The sequence below is a fragment of the Rhincodon typus genome, chromosome 4, assembly GCF_021869965.1.
Source record: "Rhincodon typus isolate 14 chromosome 4, sRhiTyp1.1, whole genome shotgun sequence".
Taxonomy (NCBI): domain Eukaryota; kingdom Metazoa; phylum Chordata; class Chondrichthyes; order Orectolobiformes; family Rhincodontidae; genus Rhincodon; species Rhincodon typus.
Genome location: NC_063335.1, coordinates 106,101,588 through 106,123,314, shown reverse-complemented (window position 1 = coordinate 106,123,314; position 21,727 = coordinate 106,101,588). Strand labels below are relative to the sequence as shown.

At 39.2% G+C, this 21,727-nt stretch overlaps 1 protein-coding gene across 9 annotated transcripts in view; it reads right to left on the bottom strand.

The window, feature by feature from the left end:
* Positions 1–21,727, bottom strand: part of LOC109916843 (receptor-type tyrosine-protein phosphatase mu) — a 786,238-nt gene that overhangs the window by 637,235 nt on the left and 127,276 nt on the right. For all 9 annotated transcript variants that reach the window (XM_048595836.1, XM_048595838.1, XM_048595837.1 and 6 more), the window contains exon 2: positions 1,886–2,011. In XM_048595836.1, coding sequence (XP_048451793.1) covers positions 1,886–2,011 — 126 coding nt within the window. The remainder of the gene's footprint in view (positions 1–1,885; positions 2,012–21,727) is intronic.

The following is a 21,727-nucleotide window of genomic DNA, read 5'->3' as shown; positions in this document are numbered from 1 at the left end:
ACAGTTCAGACTCCCTAAAATGAAAGATCCTAAGAAAGCACTCTGTGAACTCCTCATCTAGACCATTATCGCCAATCTGATTTTTACAGCTTATATGTAAATTAAAGTAACCATGATTATTCCCATCCCTTTACCTCAAGTGCCCAATACAGTGAGTCAAAATCTGGATTAATAGATTTTGCTTGTTTTAGTTTTAACAAGTTGCTCTTTCAATGATGCTTAAGCATAATTTCTGCCAACTTTGTTTTATGAATATATCAGAAGGTGATCACATAAAAAAAACCAAACTACTTATATAAAACACAAATTTCAAAACAAACAGTAAAAATATAATCCCATCAATCCAAACAGCATCCCTTTACAGTACTCATACCAGAAAGAATTCCTTTTAAAGTTTAACTTAACTGATGATTCAATTTCTAGTCTTTAGACTAATAGCATCTTTTTTGAGTTTTCATATAATTGAGCTGAGATTTTCTCAGCTTCAAATAACCATTTCAGGGTTTTACCCAAAAATATCTGGTCTGGAACTTTCAAATTAAACTCCTTACATTGAGGTATATAATATCCCCTTACACATCCAACTTTATCCAAGGGGGTGGCATGGTGGCTCAGTAGTTAGCACTGCTGCCTCACAGTACCAGGGACCCGGGTTCGATTCCACCCTCGGGCAATTGTCTGTGTGGAGTTTGCACATTCTCCCTGTGTCTGTGTGGGTTTCCTCCAGGTGCACTGGTATCCTCCCACAGTCCAAAAATGTGCAGATTAGGTGGATTGGCCATGCTAAATTGCCTGTAGTGTTCAGGGATGTGTAGATTAGGGGATGGGTCAAGGTGGGATGCTCTGAGGGTCGGTGTGGACTTGTTGGGCCAAAGGGCCTGTTTCCACACTGCAGGGATTCTAAGATTCTGAAAGTTGAAACTAAAAAGGTTTTTGAAGCTATGGGTATTCCTCCTAAGCCAAAGAAAAACAATCTAAATTCTTTGACCTGAAGCCTAATGCACAACTGTTCATAAACCTCACCCAATATAAACAAAATCCTGTTACTCTCCAGAAAGTTTCTCTCTCTCATGCTGTGTTTTAAAAGAAATCATAATGACTACAGAAATACTGACAAAATAATCATTAAACTCCTTCATAGATACAGACCACCACATGCCACTAGTTCAAAATCGAAACATGAAAAGAAATTATATTGAAAGATATGTAAACCATACACTTTATGTCACAGTGGTCATTACCTGAAATGTAGGCACACAAGGCTGCAGTGAAAAATCAATCCGTGATTATCCTAAACCAAGTGTAAACTAATGTCTTTCAATGATAATCCCTGTGGTAAACTTCACAGTATAAACAAACAATTTTCAATTAACATACCGCAGACCTTGCAGTCACCTGATCTCTGACACATTTAATTAAGTAATGGTTCCGGAAAGGAATCTTTGACCCTGTTTTTTTTTAAAGAAACCCCTTCACAACATTCATTTGCCACTGGCTTGAAATCAAAACTCTAAAAATAACATTTGTATATCGCACAATTTTCATCACATCTTCCTAAATGAAGCATCAAGGTAAGTGCAAATTTTATATTTTCACACTGAACCTCAGTATCGAGCTGAAACTCATACCTACACCCAAATCAGCGACTCAGATTGCAGACCTGACCAGGAGGTTCATGTAAAGAACCACTAAGTCAATTAAGAAGGTCAAGCACCAACAGCATATGAATAAAAAAGAATTCCAATTGAACTCCATAGCAGCAAGCATTATAACCACCAGCATTGTGTTGCAACAAATAGAGGTTTTATCATTTGGTATCAAATAGGATACAATAAGCCACATTTAACAATCAGATTAGCATCTTTGATCCAATAATAAAACAAACCTGTTGGTATCCATGGATCCATGGAAGGCTTCACCATTGTGTTGATCTGCTCCCACTCAAGGTCACTACCTTCCATTCCCTGGGTGTACCCACAATCACTGAATGGTTCATCAAAGGAACAGCTTCCTGTTGAGCCAGAGGAAACAAAAATGAACAAAAGGAAAATCCATTTTAATTTAAAAAGTTTTTTCATATCTACTTCATCAGAGTTTTTAATTAAAATTCCTTTTGATAAAATGACTAGGCAGCCCTTTCTTCACTCTGAATAGTCTGCCCATCTAGAATACACTGAAGTCATCTTTAATGCAATAACTCAAACAAAATGCCCAATCAAACAATCTTAACACCGTTATACATGCAGCACTCTCAATGCCATTGAGATCCTGCCTTCATTAATTTTATGAAAAACTGAAGCTGAGTAACATGTTATTACATTTTTTATTAGGATTAGCCCAAGATATGAATTTTATCCATGATATGTGGGAATGCATTCTTAATTTAAAGTATTACTCCACAAACAAGTGTCAGGGGCCAGCCTAGAAGCAATAAATTCAGATTGGATGGCTGGGTGATATAGACTTCTACTAATTAACCTGTTCAGAAATGTTATTACATATCACTGGAACTGGTGGGATTTGAACCCATGTCTCCTGGCTCAGAGGTTTGGGACACTACCACAGCACCATTTCAAACATTGTTCTCTTACTTCTGATACCTGGGTTAAATGATTTCACACTGACTGGATGAATCTTTTTCCTGCTAGGATCATGTGTAAAATGAAACAGGCATTCTTTATCTGATTGCAAAGTTGTAAACATATAGCTATCCCACCACATTTTTGAACCACCTGACACTTCACTCACATGCTTTACATGGATTTTTTTTTGCTCAAGTTGCTTTAACGGGAATTTTAGGAAGGAAAAACTTCTATCATTACTAAATATTCTTCAAGCTCAAGTGCACAATGAATGGAAAACTACGAGCTATCAATTCTCGATCATCAATTAACATTTATACGAATGCAAGCATATTTATTCAATTGGATTGCTTTCCTATCTATGGCACAAGTGCCAACCATCTTACATTTCTTACAAGTCCGCTTTGTCTATCTAGTTAAGCTGAATATAACTTTTAGTGTTAAGCTGGATGTAAATCAAAGAATTGAGGTGGCCAAATTGTTTGAGCCTGTTAGTGCGAGCAGTTGACTACTGAGCATTCCAATATTGCCTTGGTCATATTTTAATCTCCATGGACTTTAGCTCATCCAAAACTTTGTTGCCTGCATTTCACATCAAGACTTAATCAACCATTAGCCCCACACTCACTGATCAACAAAAGCTCCTGCTCCACCAATGCCTCCATTTTAAAATTCCAATCTTTGTGTTCCCTTTGTGGCGTCATCTTTTCCTATCGTTCTAGTTCCACAACTGTAGTGATTGGAACCAGGTGGATCCTGTTGACTATCCTTGATTGGGGTTATTAACTCAGGCCAATCAGGAAGCCCTGGCTGACCAATATAACAAGGGATTTAGAATCTTCTCAGTCAAGGGACTGACTCCAAGCTGGCTGACCATAGCTAGTATGCTATGCACAAGTAAGTAAAGGATGGCTTAGTGAAGGGATACCTCTGTGTAGTTATTTCAACAACCCCCCTAGATTGCTGCGTGCTGTCAATTCTGCTGCCTTGCTCATTTGTGGCTTTCTGTGTTCCACTTTTGACATCAATGCCTTCAGCTGTTTAGACCCTAAGCACTGCTATCCCTTCTTTAAAACTTCCAGCCTCCCTAACTGCACCTTCTTCTTTAAAACCTCTCCTGTTGATCCATTTTGGTCTCCTGAATCCATGTGTCAGTGTCTGATGTAAGCTGGTGTTACCATTGGAGAAACCATCAGTAAAAATGCAGAGGCCCCCAAATTAACAAGACCAGGCTAGACAGCTCATCCCAATGAGCAAGACTGTCAATCCTTATGGGTAGCTGGCCAGTGGAATTTTAGACAGGTCGCTTGTGAGAGCTCATGAACTTTCCACATCTACTTCCAAAATGAAATTATTTGGCAGGCAAAGAAACAATAAAGAACATGACACAATAATACTGAAACTTTTTGTAGCTCCCTCTGGTGCTATAAAGCTAATGTAAATGGGGGAAAAAAATTAATGCAGTGTGGGAATTAAGTAAATCTGCATTGACATAAATTGCTACTTAGCAATCACTTAACAAGTAAAGGATGTGTTTATGCACTAACATGTTTGAAATATTTACTCTTAGGAAAATGTGTAGGAGGATTGATAAAAATTAATGCTCAGCACTCAATTTGCTACATGTTATGCTTTAAGATGATGCTTTTCTTCTTTCTAACACAAAAAAAGCAGACTGTACAGACAAGTAGCAGGAAAGCAGGTACATTTATTATCTCTGACTATGTTTGGATTCAGTCTCTCATTGTAGCAATAAATACAGCCAGTCATTGAAACCAGCTCAACTATCACATTCTTTTGATTCAGTACACAAATGAATGAATTTGGCAAGCAACCCAGATGGTTGAGGTCTTTTGCAACTGTTCAGCCACAGAGTTGATCATTCTTGAAAGCACTTTTGTCCTTCTTTTTTTGCAACCAGCAGTTTGTGTTCTGCCTGTGTTTTACTGCAGGGAAAATTGTGACTACAAGGAGTATTGGTAATGTTCAAAATCTCTAATAGCTAAATTTTCCTTTACTATTTTTAGCCACTCAAAGGGAATTATCTGAGACAAAAGTCGTGACTTGTATAATGGACACTCACCTGTATTAATATGTACATATAGGACAATCAAGACCTTATGCAGGATTGACAGTAATTGTCTTAACAAAGATTAGTTTGTATATATTACAATGTTGATCGATTGACTGGTAATACATGTTCTATGTTTCTAACATTTTTTATTTGTTCCTGAGATGTGGGTATCACTATCAAGGACCCATTTATTGCCCTTTTCTGTCTGCCCTTGAGAAAGTGCTGCTAAGTTGCCATCTCGAACCATTCAAATGGTGTTGTGTATTCTCAAGGCACTGTTAAGGAGGGAGTTTCATGATTTTTACCCAGTGAAGGAATGGCAAAATATTTCCAATTTGTAACTTGAAGAGAACTTAGAGGCAGAAGTATTCTCATGCACCTGTTATTTTTGTCCATCTTGAATTTAAGAGGTTACAGATTTGGATAGTATTGTCCAGTAAATCTTGGTGAGTCGTTGTAGTGTCTTGTTGATGGTACATACTTGACACTGTGCATTGGTGGTGGCTGGAATACATGTTAAGAGCGATTGGAAAGCTGATCGAATGTCATCACTGTCCTGGGTGGTGTCAAGCTCTTTGAGTTTTGCTGGACCTGCACTTGTCCAGGCAAAATCAGAAGTCACACAACACCAGGTCATAGTCCAACAGGTTTATTTGAAATCACACAAGCTTTCCTAGCTGCACCTGATGAAGGGGTGCGCTCTTCTCTCTCTCCCCCACCGCCTCTCTCTCACTCTCATTTTCTCCCTTGCCCCGCACGCGCGTGCACAGTCTCTCCACCATCCACTCACACTCTCTCTCTGTCCCCTTCTCTCACACACACTCCCCCTCCTCTTCCCCCATTCACACACACACTCTGCCCCCCTCACTCTCTAACACACACATACACCTACACACATATATACATTAATCTGTGAAGTGAAAAATTGTATTTGCAGATACATCTTATTTTTAAAACAAAACACACAATTTATAGACAGTCAGTCAATATGGCATTTTATAAATTCCTACTTTAGAAATAAAACCAGTCTGATTCCAAACTAAAACACAAACCGATTCTAAACAAGGCCTCACACCTAACATGCATTGTCTGACCTAAAATGTCACCTCCTCTTTACACTGATAAAACCTGTAATTCACTCAGGACAGTGACTTGAAAGGAATTTGGGGATTTAAATATACATATTAATCAATTAAAATCTTCTAACTGATTAAAGATTGAACAGCATCTTAGGTTTGTTTCATACATCCTCATCAATAGTGTGAACCTTTGATCTTTTACTTATAAATTCTATGTCTGATACTACCCCTCTCTCTCACAGCTGAAGAAGGACAGACTCCAAAAGCTTGCATTGTCAATTAAACCTGTTGGACTATGACCTACTGTCATGTGATTTCTGGATCTCATTCAGGCAAGTTGAGAATATTCTATCCCACTCCTGACTTGCTAGTGATGGCCTAATTTAGCCCATTATTTTCCTCTGATTTTAATTTCTGAGTGCATCAATTTGATGGACTTCCTACTGAGGTTGCTTCAGTTAGGACTAGTAAAACTAAGCCAGTTTCATATGATTATAATGCAGTATCGAGAGAAAAGAAAGACCAGCATTTACACGTCACCTTTTGTGAGCACCAGATGTCTCAAAGCACTTGACAGCCAACCAAGTCATGTTCAAGTGTTTCATGACTGCTCTCAGAACCTTCTAAGGAAGGGTTACTCAACCCGAAACATTCACTGATTTCTCTCCACAGATGCTGCCAGACCTGCTGAGCTTTTCTAGCAATTTATATTTTTGTCTAAGTTATTGCAGCCTGGTGTCCATCATGGAAGTCCTGCTGTGACTTCCATCTCAAGAATTATTGCCACCCAATTTTCTTACAGCCGATATAAAGGACAGAAAACTGCTTGTTAATTTGAAGATTTGAAGTTAATAAGGTTAAAATGCAATAATCCCCCTTAATAGACAACTCACCATAGCCTAGTGAGAATCTTGTCTTTGCATCCAGAACTTAGTTTAAAAAGTATAACAAGTTGTTCCTGAAAGGCCTTTCTTGGAAATCTCCTGTGATTCTAGCAGATTTCTCTCTACAGCCCACATCTTTCAAGCCAAATTTCAAGTCAAACATTCCACCCAAATGTGTTAATGTTGCCAAACTGGTCATCCAGAGGCCTAGCCAAATGTTCAGGAATAAGAGTACAAACTCCACTCTGGCAACTGTGGTTATTTCCATTCAGGTCATTGATAAATCTGAAATATCATGCTAATCTCACTCATAATGATCATGAAACTATTGGATCATCACAAGAATTCACCTGGTTTACTAATCTGCTAATCTGGCTGTAATGTTTATTCTTTAACTATGTCTTATTTCTAACTTGTACTAAGAATCACTGTACGGTGTACACCTTTTCTTTATTCCTCATTTTGTATCTAAGATTTGTACCTGGGAACTTTGTACCAAAGATGGCACCATGAGAGGCAACATTGTAAACTTTTCGCTGTCCTTCTGTACTTGAGTACACGTGACAATAAAACCCAACTCTACTTTTAATTCTAATGTCCTTCAGGGGAAGATGTATGCCTTCCCCACCTGGTCAAACCTATGTGTGATTTCATATCCATAGCAATGTGGCTAAATCTTAACCATGCTCTGAAATGGCCAAGCAAATCATTCAACTGCATTAAACCGTGACAGTACTGTTTGGCTGGAAGTACGCCAGGTGTAGTGCTACAGTTATAAATGTCACTTAATTATTTCTGCCAAAATTTTGAAAATGGCATTAACTTACACACATGAATATTGTCAAGGGTTGGGGTCAACAGCTAGAGTCTTGTGTCTGCAGTGTTCAGTTATACACACCTGCCATGTGGAAAGATATACTGGCATTAGAGGCAGTCCAGGGAAAGTTTCTCCTTACCAGGGATCGGCCTAGTGAACTGTCTTGTGAGGAAAAGTCAAGTAGGTTAGGCCTGTACTCATTGGAATGAGCGGCAACCTTATTGAAACATACAAGATTCTTAGGGGACTCACTAGGTGTAGAAAAGTTGTTTCCCCTTTGTGAGAGTTTCCATTGGAGGGCATAATTTCAAATAAGGGGTCACCATTTAAGACATGGTTAAGGAGGAATTTCTTCTCTCAGGGAATTGTGAATCTGTGGAATTCTTTACTACAGAGGGTTGTTGAGGATGGGTTAAGTCAATTCAAGGCTGAGATACACAGTAAGGGAGTCAAGGGTTATGGGGTAAAGGCAGGAGAGTGGAGTTGAGGATTATCAGATAAGCCATGGTCTTATTGAATGGCAGAGTAGACTCCCTAGGCTGAATAGCCTACTTCTACTCCTTTGTCTTATGTTCTTATAACACCCTCACTCCAACGCTGTAGTGTTGTTGAGCTGCAAAGTTATTGTTATCGTGTAAGTTTAAATGTGAGTCAGAATTCAACATGACCCTGAAATGAAGCAGCCCAGAGATAATGCTTTCTTTATTTCAGTGTTAGACGAGACATTAACTCTACAGTAACACCATGTACTTTTAGAAGCAAAACATATTTTGCACATATGTTAAACTGCAATGGAATTACTTAGAAATATAGCACAGAGTTTATTTGACCCAACCAAGTCATTTAAATTCCAATTTCATCTTCCTCTCATCATTCCTCATCCAACTCTATCAGAAGAACACTTGTTCTCTCCTTCATTTGCTTGTCTAGGCTTCTACTAAGTACATCTAAACTCAACTGCCCAACCCATTTTGTGTGATAGCAATTTCTGAAATCTCACCCCTCTTCGAATAAAGAGATTCGTTATGATTTCCTCATTTGATTTCTTTGCGAATATCTTATCACAATGATGTCTAGTTTTACCTATCTCCACAAGTTGAAACATTCAGTTTGTACTCACTCTGTCAAATCCTTTTGAATTTTGAAGACCCCTACTAAGTCGGCCCTAGGGCTTCTCTTTTCCAAGAGAGAAGATCTAGTCTGTTTGTCTTTGCATTTCAAGTATCAACAAATCTTTTTGGAACCCTTTGCACAGTCACTATAAGGTGACCAGATTAGAACATACAAGAAGATCTTGAGAGGATTGTCAAGGGATATAGTATGTATATGTTTCCCCTGCACAAGAGACTTGAACTCAGGGACACAGGTCGAAAATAGATATTTTCCCATTCATGTCAGAGAGGAGAAAAACTTATTTTCTCTCAGTAGCACAGCGAAACACCTCCATGTAGCACAGTGGAAGTGGGGTCATTGAATATATTGAAGGCAGAGATAGATAGATTCCGGACCAATAAGGGATATATGAAAGATGGCAGAGCATATGTATGTGGGATAGTGGATTTGAGACTACAATCAGATCAGACGGGATCTTACTTAACAGCAAAGCAAGCTCAAAGGGCTAATGGCCTACAACTGCTTCTAATTTGTATGTCAGTACGTACACAGTACTCAAAGTGTGATCTGACCACAAGGTTCAATTCAAGTTTTGTATTGCTGCTCTACTTTCCAACCCTCAAACAGTCTGTCTGTAATGTAAACACATCTTGAGTTTAATCAAAAGATTTACACATTTGATGACATTTGTTGAAAATTCTGCTCTTAAATAGAACAAGGCTTTTATTAAATTTAATTTATTGCACATATTAATTTTGAAAGCAACAGAAAGGTAGGGATTCTTGCAAATGATATCCAATTTAGGGCTATTATATGCTCAGGAGGAACATATTTTTAATGACTGGAATTCTCACAGGGAAGACCCTGATGATAAATGATGGACTTCTGTGATGGACAGAATAGCACTTGAACAGATGGGCTACGTTTGGTAGAATAACATTAAGATTTTTTACAATGACTTGAAATCCTCTTAAGATAAATAGTTATTTACACTCTTGTCTTTCCTCCAAGCTGTTCCTTCGAGTTTCTGAGGAATTATTTTATTTTCTCTCTCCAGCTTTGAAGAGACCATTCCTGTGAAGCTATAGAGCTCCTGAACTACAAATGGGATTGAGAGGTGTGAATTGTTAAATATCAACATGTTTGAGCAAAGTCTCCACTCTGAGGACTGTATCCCAAGAAGCATTCATGTTTGTTCCTGAGCATTTGGCTATTAATCATGAAGTGGAAAGGCTTCAGTTCATATCCACATCTGCTCACTCATCTGGTTATGAGAGTGTACTGAAGAGAAGCCAAAAGCCCAAAAGCTTCTGTACAAGAATGGAAGGAATATCAGACAAAGCATCGCCATCAGGACAGTTATTTTTTAGTGACCCTAATTAAATCAACAGACGCCAGATAACAATCAATCCCCCTGACTTTTCAGCTAGGGATATGATCTGAAAGGCAAGTTGAAGCTTGACATGAATTGCATAGCATAGCTAATGTGTAAACAAGTAATTATGTTGCTCAGAGAATTATAGCTGTCCTGACTAGTTGTAACTTTCTGAATAACTTGTCTGGATATTACTGTGGCTCCAAATCGAGCCAGTGATACTATCAGAGATCACAGGCAGATAGAAGTTTGGACTGTAGAAGGAGGAAATTCTGCTAATCATTCCTGTGCCTGTGCCTATGCCTGAGCTATCCCAATCCCAGTTCCTATTCTTTCCACGATAGTTATTAAATGTTCATTTTGGATTTTTATCTATTCCCCCTTTAAAAATTCTTATGGATTCTGATCCCACCCTTTTTGTTTGGAAATTCCCAGACAATTGCTCATCTGAAAACAATTCTAGCTTTTCCTTCTGACAGTAATTTAGTCGTTATGACTTTAGTTACTGACTCACTACTTACTGGAATCAGGGTTTCATTATTTATTATCAATGCTCCTCGAGGTTTTCAGCACTTTGCTAAGTCCCTTTTTTAAAATGTTCTGAGGAAGGGTCACTCAACCCCAAACGTTAACTCTGATTTCTCTACACAGATGCTGCCAGACCTGCTCAGCTTTTCCAGCAATTCCTGTTTTTGTTCTTCCTTAACCACCTTTGTTCAGATTCTGTAGCCACCTCTCTTTTAACTAAAGGTCTAATGCTGTTATCAAACTGGTAAATCTCTCAACAATCTTGATTTCTTTCTTAAATTAGCGCATCAAAGAGACAACAGTCTAACTGTGACCTACTAGTGATTTGTCCATGTTTAACACTCGTTCTTCTGAAAGCGATTTTCCTTTTGTAATTATTTTCCTCCAGCCCTCATTTTTGTATTCGAGCCCCTAATTTTCACCTCTTCCTGCTTCTTTTATTATTGTACATTTCCTCTCTTTTCTTCTTTCTCGGACAATAACCTCAGGATACAGAAAGCAATAAAATGCTGAAGATCAGATTAACCAAACAATGAAACTTCCAAAAAAAATTGAAAATGGTGATATCAAATCCATATATCTCATATTGCCAGTTTCAAAATGGCTACAAGGGCAATTTGATTCTACAAATGGAATACAACAAAGTAATACTTATGTGAACCTGAAAGGACCACTTTCGCAAAGTGAAAATTGTGAGCAACTTTATTTTAAGTGCATTAAACACCAGATCTTCAAAGCTATTAGTCACAATAGTTACAGTGACTCAGGACCAGAGTTCAGAGGCTGAGGATGTGAGCAGCGAATCAAAGGAAGCAAGGTTACAGATGGTGAATGTTAGATTAGATTAAACCACAGCTGACTCAAGGGGTAGCGCTCTCACCTTTAAGCCAGAAGGTCATGAGTTCAAGTCCCACTCCAGAGATTTGAGCAAATGAGACTGGACGTCCAGTGAAATACTGAGGAACTATGTGGCTTGAGATGTTGACTCAGGCAGTGTCTGCCCTCTCGAGTGGATATAAAAGATTCCACAGCGCTACTTCAAAGAAGAGCAGGGCTGTCTCACAGTATCTGGCCAATAATTGGCACTTAACCAGTATCAATAAAAACAGATTATCTGGCCTTTATGACATTTTTTTTTTGGGACATTGCTGTGAGAAATTGGTGTCGCAACATTAGAAAAGTGATTATGCTTTATTGGCTGTAAAGGGAATTTGAGAAATTCTGAGATCATGAAAGGTGCTACACAAATGCAAGTCATCACGTTTAAAGAAAAATGCCATTGAGCTCCAAGTTCATGAACCGAGTTTGCATTTTAAAATATCAGTAGCTGATGATTTACTTGCGCTAAACTTCCAAACCTATAGTTAAACTATCTTGCTAACATTTACCTTGGCTCTTGTCCAATTTTGACCTGTCAAACTGATTATTCCATCAAAAGACATCAGGTCCATTTCAGAGAACAATCTCTGAGAACAGGTCTTTGTGGTCAGCAGTCCTGTTTTATTCAGGCAGCGAGGGGTGACTGTAACTTTGTCAAGAAAGTGTTAGACGTACAAGTAGGATTTGATTGCCCATTATTTGTCAGAACTTAAAAACACTTTGTTTCCATTTGGGGATTCACTGCAATGTGAACAAGCGATTAGCAAGAAGAACACTATATATACTTAAATCATGAAGCAAGAAACAAAACTGAGAAGAATACTGGGAGTTTCTAACCAAAATATTAACCTATTATATACTTAGATTATGGCCTGCTGTGCATTTCCAGTGTTTTCTGTTTTTTATTTCTGCTTTCCATTATTCACAGATTTCATTTTATAGCTGAAGTAGGTTAAGTAGAACTGAAGAGTAAAGAAATTAAAGTTGCATTGAACTTTGGTGAGAACACACAATTCTGGTTGTCATATTACATAGAACATGGAACACAGAACTGTAAACGATGTTGTGCCGAACATGATGCCAAATTAAACTAAACACTCTGCCTGCCCTTGGTCCATATCCCTCCATTCCTTGCATATTCATGTGCTTACCTAAAAGTCCCTTATACGCCCCTATCATACTTGCCTCCACCACCATCCCAGCAGTGCGTTCCAGACCCCTAACACTTTCTGTATTTAAAAACTTGCCCCTGACATCTCCTTTAAAATTTTCCCCTCTAATCTTAAATGCATGCCCCCTACTTTTAGACATTTCAACTCTGGGAAAAAGATTCTGACTGTCAATCCTATCTATGCATCGCATAATTTGACAGACTTCTACCAAGTCTCCCCTCAGGCCCCGCTGCCCCAGAGAAAACAACCCAAGTTTTTCTAACCTGTCCTTATAGCTCATACCCTCTAATCCAGGCAGCAACCTGGTCAACCTCTTCTGCACCCTCTCCAAAGCCTCCACATCCTTCCTGTAAGTGGGGACTGGGATTGAATGCAATACTCTAAGTGTGGCCTAAACTGAAGTCTTAAAAAGTTGCAACATGACATCCTGATTCTTATATTCAATTCCCCATACAATAGAGCCAAGCATGCCATATGGTTTCTTTACCACCCTATCTACTTGCGTGGCCACTTTCAGGGAGATATGGACTTGAACTCCAAGATCCCTCTGTACATGAATACTGTTCAGTGTCCAGACATTAACTGTATACTTTTGCTTAACATTTGTTCTCCTAAAGTGCATCACCTCACACTTACATAGATTAAACTCTATCTGCCATTTCTTCGCCCATTTCTGCAACTGATCTATATCCCATTGTATCCTTTGACAACCTTCTACACAATCTACAACTCCACCCATCTTTGTATCATCTGCAAACTTACTAACCCACCCATCTACATTTTCATCCAAGTCATTTATATATGTCACAAACAGCAGAGGTTCCTGTACGGATCCCTGCAGAACACCGCTAGTAACAGGCTTTCAGGCAGAAAAACACTATCCCACCCACTATCCTCTGTCTTCTTTGGGCAAGCCAATTCTGAATCTACGTGGCCAAGTCACCATGGATCCCATGCATCTTAATCTTCCAGCTGAGCCTACCATGATGGGATATAGTTATCAGAGGAGGTGTAGTGCGGATGATTAAGAAATGCTTTAGATGCATTTAAGAGTGAGCTAGTCAAATGTATGAGAAGGGAATGGAGGACTATACTGATAGAGGTGGATGAGAAAAATTTGGAGGAGGCTAGAATCGGACATTAAAACTGATATGTCTGGTGCATAGCCACTTCTTGCATTGTATATACTACAATTTCAAATCTGCCTGAATGGCAAAGTTGTTTGCAGAGAGGATAAATGAATATTTTTACAGGCCATTGAATGGAAACCAAACCATGGATGTAGTGAGGTTATACAGATTTTCTGGTCTGACTTTGAATTAGGAGTGAAATTTCCCCTGTCGTGATTATGTAGCATGTAGAAAATCTCTGTAGGATTAATAGTACACAGTCATAAAGAGCAAATGGTCTGTTCCCAGTCCAGACGTTCTTACATACTTTGACATGATTTCTTGGAATACAAAGGAGAATCATTTTAGATGAAAAGTGCAAGACTTCATTTCACAACATCTAGGCAATTGCCCCTGTTGTATTACTGGCACCAGAATAATAATGGATATATTTGCATAACAATGCAACAAGGGAGCATTCTGTACGTGAACTGCTCCTACTGTGGTAGAGAGGAAGGAAAGACAGAACTATTTGACAGGTGAGTGCAATGAATTGAAAATGTCTTTCAAAAGATTTTCTTTTGTGCAGAATCACTCTAAGATTCTTTACTCTCTAAATTGTAGCCTAGTTTACCCTACAGTGGTCTCACTCTACTATTGTTTCATACTGTGTTGATTCATTGAGAGAGCTACTGGGGCAGTTATCTTATTTCAATCAGTAAAGATGCATTGGGTAGATTGGAATGCCATCCCAATTTTATGATGCAGGCAAGCTGCTGGTACTTGTAGGGCATACTAACGTCAATCCGCTCCAAAACTGCAGTAAGCAAATGCAAATCCTGTCTTCTATCAAAAAACAGTTCATCAACTGACAGCTCAATGAAATGGTAAAATATGGTCATTTTAGCTTTATTTACCTCAATGAAATGGAGATATACGTCTAGGATTTACATAGTACCTTTCATGACCATGACAGGAGTCAGTGTTAATGTCATGAAACACATCTGTAGTGATTGTAACGAGGTCAGCCAAGTGGACCTCATAGAATGTGGTCCCTGATTGAAGCTGCTAATCTGGTCCAATCAGGGAGCCCTGGCTGAGAGATATAAACAGGAGTGTCAGAGGTTCTATTTACTATGAGAATTGGCCCTGGGGGAGCTGGATCAGTGTCAAGGACTCTCCACATGTAAATAAAGGGTGACTTGGTGATGGGTTATTATTTCAACATCAGCCATTTGTGCAAAACAAGGTTCTACAAATGGTAATATGCCAATGGCTAGACAATTTATCTATAGTTGCTGAGGGATAAATATTGGCCATGGGATTCTTTATGCCCATCCACATGTCAGATTGAATTTTGACATCTCCTCCAAAAGATGGCACTCCAGCCAATGTTATGAGCAAGATGTTTGATTAATAAGATGGATAGGTTAAACTGGAAAGTGTCCCAACTTAATAGACCCTCTTTGGTTTAAAGAGCCCAGGAGGATACAGGGTGGGTGAGAGGAAGGATCTGTCTAAGAGGACACTAGTTGGCACCTTAGGTGGTATAGGGGTCGATAGAATATGAGGAATGAGAGTTAAAAAGCATATCTCCATTGGAAATTACTGGGACAAAGTTATAGGGAACTGCCCAGGTCTTCTAACCAGCCCATCATGACATTTCCCTCGTGGTCAAGCAGGGTCTGCTTCTGGAGTTAATGGCTCCAACTCAATCCCACCCTGCCTCCCAACAGCAAAACTTGGATCTAACTGAGTCCTTCAACTGAGGTTGGCATGTTGTACTGGCAAATATCCCTAAGCTGAGCTGTTCAACTCAGTAGCGAAGATCCTGCTGATAAATGGGAGCTATTTGCAATTCCCAAAGCTCAGATTTCAGAGATTGACTTGGGAATTAAGAATGACTGTTCTTTATAGATTCCTTTCAAAATATCTAATTCAGATAATTAGTGAGTATGTGTACAGATTATTGCTACCCCTCTCTGCTAACTGCTTCCAGTTGAAGTAACACCTTTGATCATCAGTGCTGTGAAGCTTATTCTATATGTATTTTTGGATGGGTTCCACAATACTGGGGCAGCAATGGAATTTGACAGATCTGCTTTTAGGAGAGCATTTTCAAGCGCTAGAGTAGATCCTCAAAGACTAATGACTGGGAAAACACATTGTCAATCTACACAAGCAGGCTGAATGCTTATCCCATCCACAAACAGACACTAAAGCAACAATTAAAGTTGCTGGTAACATTTGTAGACAGACTTTCTGTGAATAACAGTTATTCACTGTGTAATGTTGAAATCAGGGCTGTTGTTGGAAGTAGTGCTGGAGGTATTATTTATTGACAGGTCAAGTTGCTTCCCTTTGACGTGAGATGTACATTCCATCATATTTTAAGAGCTAGGCAATTAAAAGTTGCACAAAAAGCAACACACAAGAGTAATACCTTGTGACAAGAAGGTCATTCTGTACAGCTGCATTGTAAGTCATTGAAACATCAGTAACTTTACTCTATAAATAGAAATTGTACCCTATTGGGAGGTTAAGTCACCCAGCACAGATCGACATGACTCAGACTGGCTGTAAGTTTGAATGTAATAAATTAAAAGAAGAGACTGAGGAGATGACCTGCTGGGAGTCATTAAAATGATGGGAATGCTGGTGTTGATAGGAGATAATAAGGAAAAGATGTTTCCACTTCTGAGGAAGTCTAAAACAATGGCTCATAAATACAAGATAATCACTAATAGAGCAGTAGGGAATTCAGGAATCATTTTACCAAAGGGTATCGCAGTGGTGATGGTGTGGGCTGTCTCAAGGATTTTGTTCAGGTCAGGAAGGGGACAGATGCTATTGCTGCACATTTATGTAATTGCTGTGATTCATGTGATGACAGAATGTTTATTGGTCAAAACAATGTACAAACAAAATAGTGTCTTGCACCCCAGGACCACCGTGTCCTGACCCTTGCTGGGCATAGTTTCACAGATCCAGCAACTGCTCCCCCCAAACCAATCCCCCAACTGGCACCACACCAAAGAGAGCCATTCTTCACAAGCAAGACACTAAGAAAGAGACAAATAAAAAAGAAATAGAAAACCGACTCCCAAATACCATGTACCCACAATTAGGTCAGTCAGTAGTTTTTTTTAAACCATCAAGAGATGGAACTATATCTAATGGACTGTCACAAAGGACCTAATGTTCTCCCAATGATTATTCTATTATATAGGGGCAGTGACACAGATACCAGAATAATAATGTGACCATCACAAATTGCAGTAAAGGAGCTCATCGTGTACAATACAACCTAAGTCCCTGTCATTTTATATTAATAATTTTCTCCTTTGATGTTTTGCGTTCATCAATTTGAATTCAGTGCTGTAAAAATTTGCAGCAATGCTCCCACAAGACCCAAGACTCAGTTACTAAAAAATATAAGTTGGGAATTCATTCTATAAAACTCTACATTATTAATTGTTTTCTAACAGTTACTATGAGATACAATGCTCTGACTATTTCCCAATTCATCGATTCGCAGTGTGCTGACCAATGTAGAGAGAACAAAAAGCACAATATCAGAGTGCTTCAGTACTCCAGATTAAAACTATTATCTTGTACCTCAGGTAATTTTTTTTCCAAGGTAGCTATCACCATCAATATCTAGATGTAATTTTTGAATGCTTACAAGTTCTTATTTTAACAAATGACTTATTCAATTCTCTACTCAGAGCGCAGAGGCAGCTCATGAATTGATTCAAATTGCTTTTACTCACTATTTTATATTAAAATCAATGCCTTTGGAATTCTGTCTACACCCCCACCTCCTTCACAGACTGCTGAGAGACGCAAATGTCATGAAAATTTCATTCATTCATTACTTTGGCCTTCAAGTGTTTTACCTTTCTCCCCCTTGATAAATGCAATTTGCCGTGACCTTTTCCATCACCTATTAAAATTCATACAATGACAGGGTAATTTTGGAAGTAGTAAAATAATTACAGTGAATTGGGAGGGGGGGGGGGATTGGGGCAGCACAGAGTTGGCGAGATACAGAATCCCAATGGCCCAGCGATCATGATGTACCATCTGTTCTGGAAGTGAGCCACATACATCACAATGACAGTGCGCAAAATGTGCCGATTTGGTGAGTATGCCACAAGAAGTTTCAGGGATGACTTGCCTACATGTGAAAATTCACTGGAACTTCAGAACTCTTGTGGCACAGTAGCCGTGTCCCTCCCTCTGAGTCAGAAGGCCCAGGTTCAAGTCCCACCTGCTTTGGAGGTGTCTAGTGATATTGCTGAATGGGTTGATTAAGAAATATCTCCACTGGGGTTCTCTAGTGACAGCCCTGATTCAGTGGATAGCTCTCTTGTTGCTATGGTAGAAGGTTCAGTATCCCATCCATCAGACTATGGCCACTCAAACGCAAGCTGACCCTCCGAGACAAGACTGAAGTTATTGCTGACTCTATGGTGACTTGTAAAACCATAGCATTGTTATCTCACTCATGTATCTTAGATACTATGACAGCGCTCAAACAATAATTTTCTCCCAGCATTCTGGTTCATGGAAAATAAGTTGTGTAAAGAGATAAAGGGTTTAGATAGGATAAAGAAGATAAGAATAAGGCAGATGAGGTAGAACGTGATGTTATCCAGCCAGTTTGGAAAACATGAAAGTTAGAAGACCCTTTGAATGGTGAGGAGCTAGGTAATATTAGTAATCAGAAGGACCTAGGGATCATGGTACAAGAATCACAGAAAGTTAGCCATCAGGTTCAGCATTAATAAACCAAGTATACACAACCATTCTAAATGCAAGTCTTTTTTTTCCTTTCTTATGAAAAAGGGGGCTGGAGAATGGATAAAGAAGTCTTGGTGCAACTGTGGCCAGATTGGATGAAACCTGGAGTACTCTTTACTGTTTTGGCCTCCTTACATAAGATTAAGTATATTTGTTGTAAATTCTCTGGACTTTAGAGTGAGTAGTGATGTCATTGAAATCTATAATATTTTTAAGTATAGTACATGCTGGGAGGATGTTTGCATTGGGTTAGGGACTCCAGAACTAAGGATCCACAATATCCAAAAAAGGGCTGGGACATTTAGAATGAGATAAATGAGGAGAAATCTCTTCCCTAAACTTAACTAAGAGTAGTGAATGTTCACATGTCGAGCATATTCAAGGTAAGAGTCAACAAATTCTTTTAAACTGAGGGAATCAAGGGATATGGGGCTGGAATTTGAAGGAAGCTGAGGTAGAAAATCAGGTAAGATCTTATTGAGGGGAAGAACAGGATCAAAGGGGCTGAGTAGCCAGCTTCTGCTGCTTTTTTTTTTACATTCTTATGTCAACTTGTACCACTCAACCAATTTCACTAAAATCGCATGATCTGGTTACTAATGCGTTGCTATTTGTCGGATCTTGCTGTATGAAAACCGGTTGCTCCATTTGCTACATTGACTGCACTTCAAAGGTATTTCGTCGGTTTTAGGATGTCCTGAGGTTGTGACAGATGTGATATAAATGCAAGGTCATTCTTTCTCCTTTCCCAGTTCCCCTAGCCCTTAATGAAGTGAATATCACATGGCAATACTAGTGATTATGATGTCCTTAGCAGTGATGTAGCCTGTTCACTGTCTAGGCTTATGGGATGATTTCTATCCAGTAGGACTGGACAGCCAATATCTGTTAACTATGCCCTCCCCAGAGTTGGCACATTCAGGTCAGGAAGGGAATAAACAGCGTTGTGATTGGCACTTCACCTGACACAGTATTAAGAAGTGCAGCAATGTTCCCTCTCTCTTTGTTCTGCCTACTCAGCTTTTATCAGTCTTTCACGTGCCTTTTAGCTTCTACACAGTAAACCACAAGCGTGCTTTTTGCTCAATCATCCTCCACAGTGCTAGTCACTTAAATGAACATCTTGTCTTTGTGTTTCCCAGAGGACAGAAACCACAAAGCAATCTCAGGTAATTTAAAACCAATGTCTGATGACTTCTCCATCCACTGTCTACTTAAACTCAATCTTTCTGCTCTATCCATTTGGGAAATGCAGGACCATTTTCGACAAATCCTGCAAGACCAGTCACATTAGAAGTTTCTACTAGATTGATTGATTGTGTCAATAGCAGTTGTCAGTGTTTGCACTTTCGGATGGATTGAAAAAGTCACTCTCAATATCATGACTAATCTGAAAGCAGAGTGCTCGCATTGATTGTGACAAATAAATGTTTGGAGCCTGATTTCCATGGTTAATCTTTTTTCCATTTATTCAATCACATTTCCAGCTGTTTCTTCACATGCTCACAACCTGCTACATCACAAAGGCTCAGATAAGGGATTAGCCAGTCTTTGTTCTTTTTTTAAGCTCCTCATCTCTGGATCATTACTCTATGGTTTGGAAATAATGTCCAGCTTTCAAAATCTTGTTTGTTTACACTAAAATTATGCTCTGTCAATGACAGATTGATTCATTTAAAAAATCCATGTAAATTGAATAAGAAGGGAGCATTGTTCCCTGAAGTATTAAATTATCAAAATTCCTTCTGTTTTTCAGCCTTTACTGTGGAGGTCCTGGGTTATCATTCCATGGCCAACGTACTCGGGCGGCCATTTTCCACGTGTGTAGCCAAACAGTGAGTGTGTGCTTGCTATTCAGCAACAAAGAAACAGATAATAATAAGGATCAGTTCACCGAGCTGACTGGTTTTCATGTAAATGTTTCGTCTCCCTTCTGAGTGACATTGTCAGTGCTGTGTAGACTCCGTTGAAGCGCTGTTGTTCAGAGCGGGACAGAAGAACAGCACTTCAATGGTGACTAAACAGCACTGACAGTGTCACCTAGAAGGGAGATGAAATGTTTGCACGAAAACCAGTCAGCTCCGTGAACCAACCAACAACTTCAACCACAACCTGAGCTACAAACCTTTGTTGAACATTAAGCTGGAACCATGGCTAAGTCACCCCCTTCCACATCCAGGATTGTTCCAAGACTATTTGCTGTTTGCTAGACAACGCTCCCCCATCCCTGATGAGATAAAACAAATCCAAAATCACACGACACCAGGGTTATGGTCCAACAGGTCTATTTGAAAACGCAGGCTTTCTTAGCTCCGCTCCTTCCTCAGGTGAAGGAGCTGAGCTCCAAAAGCTTTCGTTTTCAAATATAAACCTGTTGGACTATAACCTGGTGTCATGTGATTTTGGGCCAGTCCAACACCAAGTCTCTCCACATCAGAGATAAAACAACAATTCAGCACAGACTGAGGTTTGAACCCTTGACCTTCTTGGGCTGCACAGCTCATGACAACATCCACCAGAGCACTAATTTGCTAAACTGATTGAGGAAGTTGATTCTGTACATTCTTCATATAGTCATAAGCACTAAGACTATCCTTCAAAGGGTAACACAGAGAACTATTACAAATGTTCTACATTTTAATGGGGATCATAGCACAATGGTAATATGGTTGGATAAGGTTGAACTAGAGGAAGTCAGACCACACCACAAAGATGCAGCTCAGTAATAAGAATCATGAAACCATTGAATTGTTGCAAAAATAACCTATCAGGTTCACCAATGTCCTTCCAGAAAGGAAATCTGCCTTCCTTATCCAATTTGGCCACCATGTGACTCCAGACCCGCAGCAATGTGGTTGATTTTTGACTGCCATCTGAAACAGCCCTACCAAGACATCCCATTGCATTAAGTCGCAACAACAAAGTTGAATAAGGTCAGAAGGAGCATCTAGGCTCTCCGGAACCTCCTGCTTATCCACACTGTTGTTTTAGGAGTAGGGAGTGGTACACATTGACTCAATGCCCAAACCTGTCCCATACTAAAATCCATCCATTATCTCTTGAGTGAAAAATCCAATCACAGAATAAAGATTCCAAGATGCCGCCCTGTCACACACATACTCTGCCTCATTAATCAATTTTCTCTTCCTGACACTTAGCTGTCTCAAGTTCTTTTCTTTTCAGTATGGTAAAATGGCTCAGGGATGTTTCTAGGTGTACGATAAGGAGTGTTTAACCATGCAAGTCCACTGTTGGTCAATAATCAAAATCCAGCAAGAATTTCACGAGATAATAAGGTGTAGAGCTGGA